The sequence below is a fragment of the Pteropus medius genome, unplaced genomic scaffold (genome assembly GCF_902729225.1).
Source record: "Pteropus medius unplaced genomic scaffold, Ma_sr-lr_union100, whole genome shotgun sequence".
Taxonomy (NCBI): Eukaryota; Metazoa; Chordata; class Mammalia; order Chiroptera; family Pteropodidae; genus Pteropus; species Pteropus medius.
Genome location: NW_024354500.1, coordinates 2,193,638 through 2,212,412, shown reverse-complemented (window position 1 = coordinate 2,212,412; position 18,775 = coordinate 2,193,638). Strand labels below are relative to the sequence as shown.

Here is an 18,775-nt window from a genome sequence, read left to right as displayed (position 1 = left end):
ACTCTGTATGGTACTATAATGGTGGGTACATGACATTTTACATTTATCCATACCCAACATCAAGAGTGAATCCTCATGTAAACTATGAAATTTGAGTGAAAATAATGTGTTAATATAGGTTCCTTGATTATAGCAAATGTACCACTCTGGTGGGGGATATTGATAATAGGGAAGGTTTTGCATCTGTGGGAGCAGGAGGCATGTAAGACTCTGCACTTTCTGCCCAATTTGTTGTGAACCTAAAAGTGCTCTAATAATTTAGTTCTATTAATGAAAAACATAATTAAATTTTTAAAAATGCAAGTAAAGCAATGTTCTTAAACTATTCTTAGCTCACAGGCCATACAAAAATATGAGATAGGAAAATTTGTTCTCGGGTTTATAGTTTGCCAACTGGACTCATACTTTTCTGTTTAGTTGATATCTCTAATGTGGATAACTAATAGGCATCACAGCATATCCCCAAATGGAACTCTTGATCTCTCCTGCAAACCTCTTTCTTCCTTTGTTTTACTCTTGTCAGTTGATGACACTACAGGCTAGCTGCTTGGCCCAAACCTGGACTCTAAGTACCATGAAATGAGGAAACTTGTGGTCATATCCATGGTGCCTAGAAAGGTGCCTGGAACACTGTGGCACTCAAAAAAAGATGTGCGAATTGAATGGGTGAATTTCTCTGCCTTGCAGGAGTGAGGAGTGGGGAAAGGTGTAAGAAGGAGAGATAATATATGAAATTACCTCATATGTACCTGATATGTGGTAGGCAGTGTGTAAACACTAAAATTAGCAGTCTTATTTGTGAAGTAGATTTATTTGTTCATGGAATTAACAACAATAACAGTAACAGCTACATTCTTTTTTACCCTATAAAATATGCCAGGCATTATTCTAAGAATTTTACCTGGGTTATCTCATTTTATCGTTATCTCATTTTACCCTGTAAAAGTAGGTAGTAGTCATCCATTTTACACAATGATGCTAAAAACAAACATGTCAGTGACTTGGCCACGTTCCTACAGTGGACCCGAGAGCCATATTTTTACCTCCATTCCTTATAAAGCAAATGCAAGGAATTCCCCAAATAAACATGGAATTGGATATTTTTTTCATATGAAGAATTATTTCACGGCTTCCCTGCATGAAATGAGGCATCCCCAGCCAAGTGCTCCTGCAGTGTACTGGGCCTGCTGCTATCTTAGCATGAATGGCACCACAGTGTAATCATTCCATTTGGCTCTGCTTCTGTCTTTGCTCGAGCACCCAGCAGTAACACAATATTAGCCAGCTATAAATGAACATTGGCATCGACCCTATTCATTCTCCCAGAGAACTTCCATCTTTGGACGTCAGTATTTTAAAGTAATATTTCTTTCTTCTTTAGTTATGCTAGCATTGTAAGAAACTAGCTCTGTGTGGAGAAGCCCAGCTTCATTAATAAAGCTCTGTGGGATGAAACCTCCCATGTTCATCACACTTGAAAGAGCACTGGTTATAAAAGTAAGTCTTAATAATTAATTTGGCTTTTCTTATAACCTATAATAACATTCATGTTTCATTATATTTAATTGCTGGGACTGCTCCTTTCTCTTAGAGTTAGAAACTATCGGAATTCGTTCTGCTTTCTCAAATAATTACGCCACTTTTTTGGTAATGTAAGTATATATAATTTATCTTTACATTTTGTTACATAATATATTTTGTTAATTTAAACATAATGAAGAAAACTATGTTGGAAATTACTAGCTGACAGAACTATTAATCTCAGAGCTTTGAAATGCCAAAATCATGTTAATGGAGCAAGAGCCCCCCAAAAGAGGTTTGTTCATATAATATGAATGAACCAAGTTTTTCATATGAAGAATTATTGCAACTTCAATGAAATGAGCCATCCTCAGCCACATGCCCCTGTAGCACCCTATGTTGATTAATATCTTTGCATTAATTATACTACAGCTTAATAATTCCATTTGACTTCTTCTATCTTTACTCAAGCATCTAGCTAGAGTATTTAATACATCATCCTTCCACGTGTCCTAAAATAGAAAAGGAAGAACCAGTATCAGTGGCAGCATCTATAGCCTGTAAAATTCTCTAAATTGCATTAATGGTAATAAACAAAATTTTTGCAGGACAGCATGTAGTTTCCTGGTAGTGTCCTTATCTCTTCCAAGGGTTTTTGTTTGTTTGTTTGTTTGTTTGTTTGTCATCTTAGAGAAGGCTATGCTTCTGCCTGTAACCATAGAAATTCAAATGAACCAAATGAGGATAAACATGTGAAGGAAAGTAATAGCATCTCAAAGTGAATTCTACACCTTTCTTTTTTTACTAGGATATTTTTATTATTTTACCTTTATGGTTTTTAACTTTCTTTTAAAATATTCTAATAGATGGAAAAATTGATTGCTTTTTTATAAATTGAAAATAAATTAGTGCTTTTAAATGTTTGACGTTGGAATCTTTTAGAAATTTGTACAAGTGTACTTATTATGTTTGGAAGAAAGCCACCTGACAAAATTTGTAACTTAAGGAATCAATAATCAAATCACAAATTCATTATATACAACACCTAACCCAAAGGTTACCTTTATTTGGACATATTATTACAACGGTTAGCTGAAATGTCTATTGTGTCTTTTTAACTCCTTCAATTAGATAATCCTTGCTGAGAATTAACATGGAGGCTTTTTGATATCTTCTAACATTTCCCCCAGGAACTGTATTTTTCAAACCTGTGAATTTTAATAAATCTAAAGGGCCTTTCTAGGATGTTCTATAGCAATGAACATAAAATAGGGTGGACCCTGCCATCAAGGTTTCATAAGTACAACAAGAAATAAGATACATGCATAATTCATTCAGGACTAAAACAGTTGCATGAAAAAAAAATGTAATAGTTAACGTTTAGTGCAGATTTACCATCCACAGATACTGTGTTAAGAGCCATGGCCTACTCTCTGATTGCCTACACAATATTCATTTCCTCTTTTTTCTTTATACAGAATCCAATTTTATTTCGGGCAATAGTGCATCTGGCCATAAAAACTCAATTTCCTTGGTTCTTTTACAGCTATAGGTAGCCACATGACCTAGACCTGGCTGTGGAAGGTAAATGCAAGTCTGTGTGGCAGTGTTTGTAGAAAATCTATTGTTTTCTGATAAATAATGACAGACTTAGCTGGCAGATGGTTTTTGTTTTATTGTCCTTTCTTTTCTTTCTGCCTTAGATACAGATACAATGTCTGGATGTATGGCAACTGTTTTATTACCATGAAACCACAGGCTAAGGTTAGCTAAGTAGGAAAATAAAAGTTTTCTTGTATGGTTTGTTGGTACTCCAAGCTGCCTAATCCAAGTTTTGTGAGAAAATTAATTCTTAAACTTATTTAAACCATTTTGTTGTCACATGGCCATATTCAATTGTAATACGTATGTATTTTCTCAGTCCTTAAAACAATCTTTTGAGATAGGTATTATTTTCATTGTACAAATGATGACATTGAGGCACATAGAATTTAGTAATTTTCTCAGTCTCATTCTGCCAGCAAGTATAGGAGCCAGGATTTGAAGTCAGGCAGTGTGAGCTAGAGCCTATCTAGGTCATCTAGACATCTGTGGTAGTTTAGAGTCCCAGGAGATTAATTCTAGCTGGAGGTTGGTATGAAGGAAAATCTCACAAACCTTTGTATAGGAAGTGGACTTAGAGTTGAATCTTGAAGAATGGGTAGGATTTTGACATATGGAAATTGAAAAAGTTAGGAATAGGGCATTCAAGGTGGAGAAAAAAGTGTTACCTGAGTATGGAGAAGTGGGGTACTGGCTTTAGCAAAGGGATCATAATGTTGCAGAATTGGAAATAAGTTTTAGAAAGTAGGTTGGGGCCACATCGTGAGAGTTTTTAAATACGAGAATGAAAAGTGTGAACAACATTCAAAAATTGGGAACTGATTTGTGGACAGCTACTGAATTCTAATCAATATTGCTCAAATCAGGCACTTCAACAGAAATATTTATGAACATTCCTCAAATGATAGAGACATTTAGAAAGTAGAATTCATACATTTTATTATCCTTACTTGATTTATTTTTTTCTTCCCTAAAAATAAACATAAGGTGTCAGTTATAGAGGTGCAGTATAGAAGTAATACAGAAAATCTTTTCGCTTTAAAACGTAGGCGCCACCTTGTGGATAAAATCCTTAGTGAATTGGTTTTGACACCAAAACTAAATTGATGACCATTTCTCATAGCTAGATCTTAGGGTTCATATTCTGTCTGTAAGAAGTATCCTGAAGAACTTTATATAAAATTTTTTATGTGTCTTGAATATCTGATCATTTAAAAGTTGCTTACACTGTTGTATTCAATTTATTTGATGGTTTATAAGTTCAAAATCGTGATAACTTTCCATTTTGCTATACTATACTAAAAAAACAAATACACATATATGTATGTGCGCGCGCGTGTGTGTGTGTGTATGTGTGTGTGTATGTATCACAAAGAAACAGCGTATAAAGAAGAGGGAAAATGTGCTCATTTGTTCTTATAAATAGTGCTGGGTGCCTCAATTTTGCAGCTGCAAGGGTGCTCGTGTCACTGTGTGCAGAGTTCTATGTTTAGTAAAGGCCTTAGTCGCTGGGCTTCAATATGTTCAGCTTCTTCAGGCTACTCTATCTACAAACCCAGGAGTAAGTAATTTAAAGTTTCCTAAAGCAAGAAAAGAGTAAGATAGCTTTGAAGATACAAAATTTTCTAAAGATGCCAACTTACCTGTTCATAAGACAGAAAAAAAAAAAGGTCACACTGAGACTTTTCCATGACTGTTAAAGACAATCTCTACTAGCAGCTAATCCAAGGAGCAATGTAAAAGTAGGAAGGAAAATAAAGAGAAGAAAAAGAATGACACAGAATTGAGAGGGCGGATGCTTGGTGAAATGGGAGGAGGAGCTGAAGAAGGAAAGGCAAGGATGCCATGTGGTCTGTGTGCCACATCAGTCCTAGCCCTGCCCTCCCAGACCCCAGCCAGGTGAGGTCTGGGCAGTGATAGAGATGGTCTCTCTCATCATGCCCTGTGCAGAAAGTCACCCAAGACCCCACACTCCTCTGCCATTTGTTTCTGGCCCCATGTCCTGCCTGAGGATATTGCTGGGACCAGGAGCCCCAGTCTCATTCCATTTGGAGGACCTTCATTAGGATCGCACAGTTTTAACTCTTCACTACCAACCCTGCTCGTATTGGTGGCCAGGGGACACATTTGGACTGAGTATTCAAGAGTGCTGTTTTTCAACAGGGCAATTGGACCACTTTATGACTGAATTCTTAAGCAATAACTCTCTCTGGTATCTTTGAGGACTTCCACCTTCTACTGCAGTTGTGGCTTTTACCTCTTACTTTTCACACCACCCAGTGTCACTCTGACCACAACCATTGGCCACTTCTTATCCCCAGTTGATCAAAATGAGTTCAGAGTCTCAATATTTGGGGTAGGGTCAGCTGTGGACCTTTCCTCAGTTTACCTGACCTAGCTTGCCATTAGCTACAGGAGAAGTTCCATGGTAAGATTATCACCTCCCCAACTGGCCCTCTCCATCTACCTCCTTTTTTTTTTTTTTTTTAAGGCGAGGCAACCCTTGGTTGACCTCACAGATTGCAAGAACCTTGTCAGTTTACAATCCCTTATTTTTTTATTATTTTTTTTATTTTTTATGCCTATAGCACCTGGTCTTCCTAGATGTTCTCCCATCCAAGTACTAACCAGGCCCGACCCTGCTTAGCTTCCGAGATCAGAGGGGATTGGGCTTGTTCAGGGTAGCATTGCCGTAGACTCCATCCGTCTCTTTCAAGTTCAGCCTCTGTATTCTGCTGCCTGGGGGTCAAGTGTGAGTAGGTGGTAGAGAGAGAATATTCCATACAGATGGCTCTGTGAACAAGAGGCATTCATGCCCCACCTAAGATCGCATCAAAACCTCTTTATCTAATCTGAAGAAGCCCTGTTTTGTCTCTACCCAAGCAGGTGAGCATCATTGAGGAAAGAGGCAATGCCCAGCCCAGTTAGGTAGCCTTAATGGTTTTCACCTTCCCCCGTGCATTCAGGACCACTTGGCTTTTTGTATCCTGTACTTCTTGATTTCTGTCATTATTCAGACATTTGTCTTGTCCGCTGTTAATGCCTCCATCTGAGCTAAGTTCCTCTAGTTTGATGAGTGATGGGATATGGCAAGCACTAACATTGTCTCTCACTTTACCACTCTCTCCTCTGAACTCTCAGGGAACATCGTCCCTTCCTATAAGTGGTCCTCAAGTAGACTCTCCTTCCCTCTGTCTGTCCTGCTTTGAGCACCAGCCTAAACATTGGTGGGTATATGTCTTTGAAAGTCCCAAATATAATGAACATATATTTTGCAGCACTTAAGCAAAGCTGGCTTAGTTGTCCTCCATAAATGGGTGTGTTTGAGATCCCTTCCTTCTACAGAAAGCTTTTCTTTGGCTAGTTCTTCTAAGCAGATGATAGACAAATCCACCGTACTGTAAAACAATGGATTTGTCTATCATTGAACCTTTGTATTCCTGCTCAAACACAAATTCTCTGGAAAAATATATTAGGACAGCCAGTCACTAGAGATCAACAAAGCCGAATTGAAAAAACTCCAGTGCAAATGGGGCTTGCAAATGCTAGTTTGGTTTCCATAAATGAGACCCAGCTTTCCTGTTTTTTTTTCTTTCTCTCAAACTGTGCCCTTTAAAAGCATTCAGGTATTTTCTGTGCTAAAATATCTTTTAGAGAAACCTATGTTATAAGATGGGGGGGGGGGCACAGGGGCAGGGCGGGGATTGCAGAACAATAAAACAAGAAACAAAGACAAAAATAATCCTGGCGTGGGTTTTTGTGTGAAGGTTTCTCGAAGTGAACCTGCTGTACATGTTACACACGCCGTGGAATTTTCATCTTGTCTCTGTGATCTCTGTCTTTGTGTTTGGCATTACTGAGCGTCGGAGGTTATCATGAATGCCAGTTGTGTGAAATAAGCGCAACTGACAGGATTTAAAGGCTAAGACTAACCTTTATAATCCATCTATTCCCCATTCTGTGCTTTAGGCCGTGCCTCTTATGCCGGAATGTACTACATTCTTGCTCCTGTAAAGGGAGTTGTGGTAATTTTCTGAATGTCAGTCAGAGCCTCCCTGCTTGAGGAGTTAGAGGGCTTCAGAGTTCTCCTTCTGACTAGAAGGGAAAGAAGCTGTAAAGAATTTTCAGAATATGATGGGTGTTGGTATTTTTGCCACATGTACTTAACCTTTTCACTCCTTTAAGTAGTTCAGAAATATAATTTATAGTTATTTTTCATCATTCCTCTTATGTTAGATTAATAAAGTTCTGAATTTAAAAATATGTCTAGAGCTGTTATTATCAATAATTTATTATAAACTCATTAATAAGTGAAATTCATCATTAAGCAAAAGCTATGTGTTGGGCACGGTTCTAAGTACTGGGATTACAAAATAGATGAAGTCCTTGCTCTCCTGGATCTTATATCCTGTGAGTGGAGAAACAGAAAGTAATCAAATGGACAAAATATGTACTATATTGAGAGGTGGTAAGTGCTATGAAGAAGAATAAGCAAAGTAAGGCGATAGGGAATGAGGGGTGACGGCCAGTGAGGTACTGTTTACACAGGACCGTCAGAGAAGGCCCCTCAGGTGAGCGGTATCTGAGCAGAAGTCTGAAGGATGTGAAAGGAATGAGCCATGCTGATATTTTGAGGAAGAGTAATTCAGGCAGAGAAAACAGTTGTAAACACTAGATTGCTCGGGGTATTCAAATAACCTTTTATGTTACAGTGAAGACTTTGGATTTGTATTTTTTCAATAGCTAAAAAGTCATTGGAGAGTTTTGAATAAAGGAGTGACATAATTTCATTTATTTCTTTAAGGGACCAGTTTGACTGATATTAAAAAGTGTGAGGGGGCAAAGAAGAAAGCAATTTAATCATTCGGAGGCTATTATAGTAACTCTAGGAAGAGAGTGGATTGGACTGGAGTGGTAATGATAGAAATAGTACCAGGTGATGATTGACTCTGGAACTATTTTGAAAATAGAATCAGTAGGAGTGGCTGATGGATCAGATGTGAGATACGAGGAACACAAGGAATAAAGAATGACTCTGGGGTTTTAGCTTAAACAACTGAGAGTTGCTATTTGCTGGGATAGGAGCATGTTTGGTGGTTGATAGAGAGGATCAAGAGTTTAGTTTTGGGCATTTTCAGTTTGAGCTGCCCATTAGATGTCCACGAGGTGATATTGCATAGGCAGTGGATATAGTTTTAAAGTCATGGGACTACATGAGATCATCCATAGAGTGAGCAGAGAGAGGAAAGACGAGATCTGAGAACTGAGCGAACTCTGAGCATCACCAAAGTTTACAGGTGGGGAAGGAGATGGAGATGGAGATGGAGATGGAGATGGAGATGGAATGGAAGGATTTAAATTTGGAGTATGAGATGAGATGGAGAGATGAGGGAGGAAGGATTTATATTTTATATTTATATTTTATGGGGATATTTATACGGAATGGATTTAGAAAGATGATTTTTATATTTATATTTGATGAGAAGATAGAATGGAGATGAGATGAGATGGAGACGGAGATGAGATGGAGAATGGAGATGGAGATGATGGAGATGGAGATGGAGATGAGATGGAGATGGAGATGGAGTGGTTAGTGAAGCAGAAGAAACCAAGAGAGGGAGCATTCCCTTGCTTCTGTCCTGAGGGAAAAAATCATTCCGTAAGGAGAGCAATCAACTTTACTAACTGCTGCTGGCTTGAATGAGATTATTTATTGAGAAGTGGCCATTGGATTTGGCAATTGGATTTGGAAGTCACTGGTGACCCTAACCAAGAGCATTTTTAGAGAAACAATGTGAACAAAACTTGACAGGGGCGGGTTCAAGAGAAAACAATAGAGCAAATAGTGGGATTTTATATGAACCACTCTCCTGAGGAACGTTGCTACGAAGGGGAGCGTGGAGGGGGCTGCGGAGTTGAGGGAGAGGATTATTATTTCCTCAGATAAAATCTATAGTGGCTTATTTGTATGCTGATGGGAATTATCATCCAGTGGGAATAACGGATAACGATGCAGGAATGAGAGGGAACACTTGCAGGCAGAAGGGATCGTGATCTAGTGTGCAAGTGTTGAGATAAGCGAAATGTGCCGTCACAAATAAGGGTAGGTGGGTTGATAGATTTGGTAGTGAGAGCCTTTGGAAGATCATGAGGTTAGAGTAAAGAGAGAGAGAATTGAGGAGAAAAGTGCGTGTGAGAAGCAGAATGGAAACGTGAATTGACCACATCAGCGTTTCTCATGCTTCCCTGTGGGTCAGAACCACCAGGGGGCCTTGTTAAAACACCAGTCGCTGGAACTCACCCTGAAAGTTCCCGATTCAATCAGGTGTGGAGAGGCATCCAAGAATTTGCAATTTTTACAAGTTACCAGGTGATGCTGATGCCACCGGTCTAGAGACTCAACTGTGGGAACCACCAGGTTTAAGTGGGAAATGGGTTAAGGTGTCAAAAGCAGCTCTAAAAGCCTCCCTGTGCCTGGCAGTCAGGCATGTGAACTTAGTCAATGTGGTTGCATATTTTTCTTCAGCCCTGTTCAGCAGCTCAAGAACTAGCAACAATAGGTACAAAGTTAGACTTAACCAGAATTTTAAAAACATGAAGAATTGATATCAGTATATTTAGGAAGTTTTACTTCTCTGTGATGTCTTTGTATTCTGAAGATGCTATTTCTACATCTTTCATTTGAAACAGAAAGGATTAAAGAACCTGAGATAGAGAAAGAGAAAAATGAAAGTGTGGTTGATGTTTACTATTGTTGGACTTAGAAATACAAGGGAGTAATATCCACCTCTGGTCTCATATTGCAAGGAGAAACATAAGCCCAGTGCTTTTCCTAAAATACTTGTTATCCATACTGTTACAAAATGCTGAAATACACTGTGAAAAACTAAAATTTGGGTTTTAAAATTTTTATGAGACTACATTCATCACAAAGTGAATTCTAAGACTATTGTTCTTTGCAAATGTTCATATCATCCTACAAAAATAAGTTAAGTGCAGAGTCTTACACATAGGAAATGAGAAAGTTGTTAGAGTGAGGGGCACAGCTCATTAATCAGAATAGAAAAAAAGAACTGACTTCCATGATAAATAATAGTATTAATCCAGATATAGTATGTTAAGCAGTAGTTTAAATATAGCAGTGTATTTGCCTGTTAAGCAAGTGTTAATTTTTAAGTAACTGATAGTTTTCTTTTTATTAAAAAACAAAACAGATTTTGTTGGAGCCAGGCGTGATCCAGGATGTGTTAGCAGCTGGCAGTCACCTACAGCTGTTGGAGCTTCTCAATTTGTGTTCCCACTATCTCATCCAGGTATGTGAGCTTGCATCCTGCTAATATGCCCTTCACATTCCTTCCCCTGCAGTCGTAAGATGTACCCCTCCAGCTAGAGCTCAGTGACAGGTAAAATAGAAGCGGGAGAATTGTGGCCTTTGCTGGTAGAATTTCTCCAGGATACAAGCCAAGAGGCTCCTAGGAGTCAGCTGCAGCTCTCATGTCCTATCTCATGTCTCTCATCCTCCCTGCCCACCCCAGGTCCCCACTACCCTTGGGCAGCAGAGTAACTCAACCATGCTCAAGGTTCACTGCTGGGTTTGGGAAGATGATGCTTGGTAGGGTCTTGATTTGACGCAGTGTTGTCTGGTGTCCTCAAGGAAATAACCACAAATGCATTAAAGGCTGGATGTCATTTTAAGTTTTCAATAAGAGTAGCAAATATATATCACAAAATCATATATAATTAATTACCACATGAGCTTCCTAGTCTATAAATGCAGAGAACGTGATGAATGATCTGTGCATTCTTCCTCTGATTTGCTGGGTGTTCAGGAAAGGCTCTGTGAGGCGAAAGGAGAGAAAATCTACTGTGTTCACCGATGTTTCACATTCAGTCCTTATGACAAGTTGGCACGTTTTCATAGGCAAACAAAACAAAACAAAACAAAACAAAACAAATTTGAAATATACTCAGATGACATAGCCAGTGAGTGGTAAGCCTTTTTGATTCCAAAGACCATTTTTTTTCTCTTGAATGAAAACCCTTTGGCTCAGTAGGAAGACATGGAGCATCAAAGGCAAACAGTATGGCCGTGAAGCTCTTTTATTTCACTGAGAGTTAAGTACTAATTCCCTGTATTGGAAGTCTCCCATTTCCTCCATTTGTATGAATTTTACTTGCATTTATTACAGTGTCATAACAACAGTGCAAAATAGATTTTGAAAATGATAAATCCACACAATTTAATTCTACCATCCTTGCGCACATAAGTAGAAAACCCCTATGTATTTTCCTGCCCATTACTTTATTTCCTACCCGATTATTTTCTCTAATTCTGAATATGACCTTTATTGTTGACTTCCATTATTCACTAGGTGGTTTCCAAAGCTCTTTCTCGTCTATATATCATCTTATTTCATCTTCCCAGCAACCTTGGGAAATAGGAACCAGTGCTTCCCAGGGAGATAGTGGGAGGAACGTCAGCCACGTTCATATAAGGAACAATTCAAATACAGTATATGAATGTTTTATCATTATCTCAGCATATTTAAACTAACAGCAAATGTTTAACTACTTTTATCTTATTTTACTTTCTTTTCCCCTCAATATTGTTGGGTGGTATGGGAGAGCTGTTTTTAATCCCTTTCTGCAAGTAGCAAATGGGAATAACATAGAAAGGTTACAAGACTTCAAAGGTGTGTGTTTGACTTGTGAAATTGAAATTACTTTTATTTGACATTTCTACATCAAATATTGCAGCTGAGCTTTCACTATCATCACCTGATTCACTTTTTCCATGGCAGGTAATAATCAATGCTATATGTTGACAAAAGTTATAGCACCACTTATTATGATACATGCTAAAATAGTGTGTGTATGTAGAGGTGTATGTGTGTTACTTATACCTATAATTTTCTATAAATGAGAATTCCAGATGAACATGGGAAGTTCACGAATATTTTCCTCTACTCCTTCAGATGAATTTTTTGAGGTACCAAGTGACTTGTGCACTGTGGAATTTAATTTTCTTCATTTTGTTGAGAGAAAAGTATAGCTCGCATACAGATATATTTTGTAGACACTTCATTTATTATTAGCCTACTTGAGTAGCGGTTGAAATTTGTGCTTTCTTTTCACCAATATGTTTTCATTTCAGTCTCTTGTGTAACTTTACCTTTTTATCTGTGATTGATGTAAGATTTCCAACATATGGAAGGAAACTTTGACTATAAGAGAACCAAAGCCAGGTGTTTATCGAAACCTTCATTATGCCAGTCTTTTAAAAATACATATCCTGTCTCTCTTTTAGGATTATAAAATTCCATAGGACTCTGTTCTACGTAGCTGGTAATGTTAGTATATTATTAATAAGCATGCATGACCTGTCAGACTTTTGTCTGCTATCTGAGATCCAGTCCCAAATAAAATATGAGCAAATGATTCTTTCCCTTTCTCTCCTCTGCTCTTCTTCCTTGTCCACTGTACTCCTTTTAAAAATTTCATCGGAAGGATGTACCAGTTCATTAAAGACCAATTATTGTCTTTAAAATGAGTCCAGTAAAATGCATGAACTACCTTGCTTTTCAGGGTACATGTTTCCATACATGCCATTCACTATTTTAAATCTTATAAAGGAATCTCTGCAGACCATCCTCAGGAGTGATGGGCTACGGATGTAGTGGTTCCAGTGTGTCCACTGGTGTACTTGGTCCCTCAGATAAACATTACGAACTTTTGAATCCAGTTCGTTTTCCCACGCAATGGTTTTTTGAGCCTTTTTAATTAGCTACTGAACCTCTCCACCTAAATATCACACATGCAATTCAAACTGAACATGAGGAAACCTGCCCTTTTCTATATGTCGATAGCCCATCGATCCACTAGTTGTCTAGAAATTTGGACATAGCCTTAGACTCCTTCCTCACCGCCATGTCTAATCATTCACCAAGCTAGGTTGATTCTACCTCCCAAATATCTCTCAGACCTGATCTTTTCTCCATCACTAATGTTATTCCCTTTCTGTAGATTCTTACCATTGTTGGCTGTAGGTTATAATGAGTTCATAATCTCCTCTGCAGAGGTTCACTGGTTTCTAGCCTATATCCATGACAAACCATAGTCCCCAGACCCACTATTATCTTTCCTAGAGAAGGGAACCAGCATTTATGGAGAACCTATTCATACTGAGTATTTTGTACAAAGATCCCCATTTTCCCTCTGCTAAGTAACTCCTTAAGGCAGATTAAGTGTTGTTTTCTTTTTACAAATGGAAAAACTGGAATTCAGAATTAGGATGTTGATTTTGTTTGGAAATCTCTACTGGCTCCCCTGGTCACCATTTAGGGTCATCATTTTACCTGCAAAGATTCTTAGCCTCATCTTCAAGGCTAGGCCTGTTCTTCCCCAGGCCTAGCACCTTTCCAAGCCTGCTGTGTTCTGGACTCGAAGGCCTTCCTTTCATGTTGGGACTTGCCATCAAGGGAGAAGACTAGGTGATGGAGATCCTTATTGTCAGTCAGAGCCTTCAGTCATATCCTTCAGATTGTAACAAGGGGCAGGAGTAAGGAGAACATCACACATACATACACACACACACACACACACACACACACACACCCACACCCTCTCATTCTCTCCTCTGCTGACACACAGTGTGGTAAGATCAGGGGTACTGACCACTGGATTTTGTGTTGTATCCCCTGAAAATGATCCGTTGGGAGAAGAAAGCTTTGCTGAAAATGTGTCTTCTTTTGTAGTTAGATTTTTAAAAAGTTTGTACATTTGTACCACCTCCCCCAAATTACAAATCGTACCTATATCCTTTTGTTTGATTATCAAGTGTCTTTGTTTGTTCACCAAGTATCAGCCTTTATTATAATATGCAATTTAAATATATTGATAAGAAAGAACTCGTCAAGTAGATTTTCCGAATAAGTCCACCAAAATGGTGAATAAACTCCTTTTGGTAAGAATATACTTTTAGTATCTATTCCTAGGCAGCAGGTGGCAGTGTGAATCCACCAGAATTCAATAGTTAATTTAAAGCAAAAATCAGAAAAAATGAAAAGAAAAATTATTTATTTTGCTACATATTAGTCTTCTGACCTAATCAGTAAAAAAGTCATTATTCACACCACACTGGGCAATATGCATTGTAATTTTTAACAAATAATAGGAAACTGTTAATGTGTTCACAGGAAATACAGTTTTGTCTAGGGCTGCTGTGGTCATTTATCACTGCACTTTGTGAAATCACTCATTTGTTCTAATTTGAATGTAAATGACTCTAAGGTTTTACAAATAAGGTGACAGATTCACATAAATGTAATTGCAGGGTTCATCTCCCTCTTTTTATATATCACTCATTAGGTTATGAATTAAATACATCGTATTAAACCAGGGGCATGTCCAATGATGATATTGTAATGGCAAATTACTCTATGCTATTAGAGGTGTATTTTTTATTCATGGACATTAATTTGTCATTAAGCGGCATTAGTTTAGCACTTTTATGGGAAAGACGTGACCTGAAAGAGGAGACGTGCTGCTGCGATGTGAGAGGACAGGGACACAAGTGCTCTAGGTAGAGCATTTTATCACTGTAAGGAAAAAAGAGAGGAGAGTTCGTTCCATTTTTTCCCATTTATTTTGTTTTCTGCTTTTACAAACATGAAAGATTATTTACTCAGATCGAAGGTGTTGTTCTGTTTATAGTCTGCATATTTTGATCACCAAGTAAAACGAAGCTAAAACTCTTACTATTAATCATTCAGAAGCCTAGAACATAAAGAGAGCAGGAGAGGAAGTGCTTCCTGCCCTAAATCTCCCTCCTCTGTGACTGATGCCTATTAGTCATCTCTTGTCTTCATTTAGTTTTACACTCAATGGGCTATTGTGAGAGTCATTTTCTCTCTTTAGTAAAGGTAGAAAGGTTTAAGAATATTATTCTCTCATGATGGTATTAGGGAGAATTCTGGGTATTTTATTCTTTTTTTGCATAAATGTTAATTTTACTTTTCTTTTACTAAGAAAATATGTTTCCCTCTTTGAACTTTGAGAAGCACTGGATCCTTGAAATAGCTTCACAGAAGCTGCAAGTATCTGAGGCTACTCTTGCATCACTTTCCTCATTGGTTAAGGGGGTTGGAAAATATCTTACCAAACCCAGTTATATTGCTGGGTTCTTGAAGGCAATGATCATGCCTTATACCTCTGAATCTCTTACTCTCTCCCACGCTTTACATTGCATGAGCTCAGTGTATATATATTGGTCAGCTCATTCTGCCATAGCAAAGTACTACTGCAGACAGGCTGATTTAAACAAAAGACATTTATTTCTCACAGTTCTAGAGGCTAGAAGTCTAAGATTGGGGTGCCTACGTGGTCAGTGTCTGGTGGGAGCCCTCTTCCTGGCTTGCAGAAGGCCTCCTTCTTGCTGTGTCCTTACGTGGCAGAGAGCGAGCTCTCCGATGTCTCTTCTTATAAAGACACTAATCCCATCCCGAGGGCCCCACCTTCATGACCTCACCTAAACTTAATTGTCTTCCATTGTGATCACATCGGGGGTTAGAGCTTCAGGATAGGAATTGGTGGGGGATACAGTACAGTCTAGAGCAGTATGTATTGAGAGAATGAATGGTGTGTCCGTTCGGTAATTTGTTCCTGTTTTTTAAATACTGAAATTTCATATTATGGGAGGAAAATATATTGTCAGTCTTTCATTAATTTTACCCATCGAATTTATTTTTTGTGTTCAATTTAACAAATACCTATTGACTGTTGTATATGTGACAGGCACTGCTATCTTCTTGGACTACAAAGATGAATAAGATATGTTTCGTGCCCTTGAGCATTTTAAATTTTAAGGCAGAGGGAGAAAAATATGTAGGCAGATAATTTTAGTAAAGCGTAGTAATGATTATGATAAAGGGATATAATGTGATGTAGGAGAGCCCAACTCAGTCTGAGTGTGTGTACATTTGGGGAGGTCCAACTCAGGAAAGATTTCTTGAGATTTATACCTGAGCTGATCTTTGAACCTTCTATCAGTCACTGATTCAGAACATATACCATATCCTGAAGGCCATTACTACAGCCCTGCAAGGTGTTCTCACATACCTGGTGCCGTAACTGAGTAGTGAAAAGGCCATTCCTCCATTCTATTAGACCATGCTTCAGAGTAATGGAGAAGATGGTAAGACCAGTGAATTTCATGGACAGAAGCCAATTGCCACACATTAGTTGTTGCAAGATTAGTTTCCTGGTCAGAAGCAATGTTATATGGCATATCTGTTGATGAAAAAGGTATTTTATAATTCCACGGATTGTGATTTTTGGCAAAATCATTGTGGGCAGGAAAAGCAAACCTCTATCCAGAATACCTGTCTATTCCAGAGAGAAGACAGTTCTACCTCTCCCATTATGGAAATGTGGTCAGCATGCCATCGCAAGACAGATAGTCTCCCTGAGGTCTGGTACCACGTTGAGGACTCAGTGTTGATTTCTGCTGTTGGTATTTTGGGCACTCAGTGGGTGGCTGTAGCCACAACAGCCTTAGTGAATGGACACCCATGTTGCTGAGCCTACATACAAACTCCATTTTTGTTGCCATAGCCACTCTGTTCAAGAGTCCATTTGGTAAGGCCATGGATGCTGGGGAAAAAGGCTGTCAGACATTCATAAGGCTGATCATCTAGTTCTTCAATAATCATTCCTATGTAACGCAAATGTGTTCAAACTCTGTCCATTGGAAAGGTCTATCCACATGTTTCCTTCAAGACTTTCTTGTTAGCAATTTTCTAATTGTATTTCTTCTAAATGTTTGACCATCTAGCCAAACCGATAGTCATGATCATGATATCACTTCCTTCTGGGAAAAATGGACAACCAGATACTTTTCTTGAAGTTCTTCCTGCCGAGAGGATTCACCTTAATTATTACCCTTTAGAGCCATCCTGATGGAGCTGTAGTGCTCCAGCTGCCTATTTTGAGGTGGTACCAGCATACTGTGCACAATCATCTGTATAGGAGGCCATCTGTATAGGAGCTTTTCCATTTTTAAGTCAACTGGTCATACGGGACTCTTCCTGAAGCCATAGGTGTAGGTTGAGAGAAGATGCAGTGTAGCAGAGTAGGAGGTATAGGGATCTAAGGCACTTGCTTGTGCAACTTACTTGTGTTTTCAGACCCTACTTGGGTCTGATTTAATACTTGTCACTTCAGCTTGATGGCGGAGAGCTGTTATGAAGGCCCAGTTTTATGACTGAGTCAGACAACATCCAATTCATGATGAAGAGGAAGAAAAGGAAAGAGGGAAAATGAGGCAAAGGTAGAATTAAGAGGTCTGTAGATATTTCTTTAATATGTTTTAATCAGATATTTAAATATTCTGTTGATAAATTAAAACCAACAGGTGCTCTGTAAAGTAGCAATGAACCGTGTTTCTTATCTTTGAATCCTACATATTTAATCTCCAAAAACTTTAAACTTTATCTATTCCTTGCATTCCAATATTCTTTTTACCTTTATTAGGACTACTACAATACAAAAAAAAAAGATCCATTTCTGTCCTTAAATCCTATTATGAAGTTCAGTTGGAGAATCTATTTAAAACGCAAATTTGGCTATAACACTTCCCCACATGAAAGACTTTAATGGCTTCGAATGTCTTCATTCAGCAAATATTCACACCGAGTGCCTGCTATGTGCGGGGCAGTGGGATGCAGTGATGAATGAGACAACAGAGGTCCCTGCTCTTGTGGAGCTTATAATTTAGTATAAGGTGGGCTAGATCCCATTCCAGGAAGTAAGTGAACAGATCACAATGCCCAGAGCCATTCCAGACCTATGAAGTAGCTCGTGTAAATTGGGAGGAGAAAATCTCTAGAGTTGTGCTTTCTGATTCCACCTAGTTCAGCATCTATTCAACGGCTTTGATGAGGAATTTAAAAATATTCACACCTCTACAAATGATACAGAGCTTATGCCCTGATTTCGTCTAACCTTGAGTGTGCATTACAATCACCTGGGGAGCTTTAAAGGTGCCCTAACTGAGTAAGTCAAAGTCTTTGGGGAGGGGTCCCTGATACCTGTATCCCAGTAATCCCTTTATATTCTTTATACCTTTCCCCCAATTTATTTAAACTAAAAACAAAACAGCCCCACCCCCCAACCCTCCACTTCTGTGATATATATACATATATATCTCACAGTTTCTTTATCCATTCATCCATCGATGGGCACTTAGGTTGTTTCTGTATCTTTGCTATTGTAAATAATGCTGCAGTGAACATGGGGGTGCAACTATCTTTTCAAGTTAGGGTTTTTGTTTTCCTCAGATAAATACCCAAAAGTGGAATTGCTGGATCATATAGTCGTTCTATTTTTAATTCTTTGAGGAACCTCCATTCAGTTTTCCATAGTAGATGCACCAATTTACATTCCTACCAACAGTGCACAATTCATTTTTTTAAGTTAGAAATATTATCTATGGGGATTGCATTTGGCACTGAAGATCTTGCATATTTTACAGTATTAAAATAGATTATCATTTTTTTAACTAAGTAATACTCCTATGACTTATAGGAGGTTATCTCTTCTAAACAATGTATTATTATAATTTTAATGTTTAAATTAACAATATCTCCTAAATACA

At 38.3% G+C, this 18,775-nt stretch overlaps 1 protein-coding gene and 1 pseudogene across 10 annotated transcripts in view; one reads left to right on the top strand and one right to left on the bottom strand.

Moving 5' to 3' along the window:
• KLHL32 (kelch like family member 32) overlaps nucleotides 1–18,775 on the top strand; it is a 184,215-nt gene that overhangs the window by 83,852 nt on the left and 81,588 nt on the right. For all 10 annotated transcript variants that reach the window (XR_005650746.1, XR_005650747.1, XM_039853189.1 and 7 more), the window contains one exon: nucleotides 10,338–10,436. Coding sequence is in view for 7 of the 10 variants with exons in the window: in XM_039853189.1 (XP_039709123.1) it covers nucleotides 10,338–10,436 (99 nt within the window). In the remaining 3 variants the exon portion in view is untranslated. The remainder of the gene's footprint in view (nucleotides 1–10,337; nucleotides 10,437–18,775) is intronic.
• On the bottom strand, nucleotides 5,703–5,821 carry LOC120595137 (uncharacterized; annotated as a pseudogene).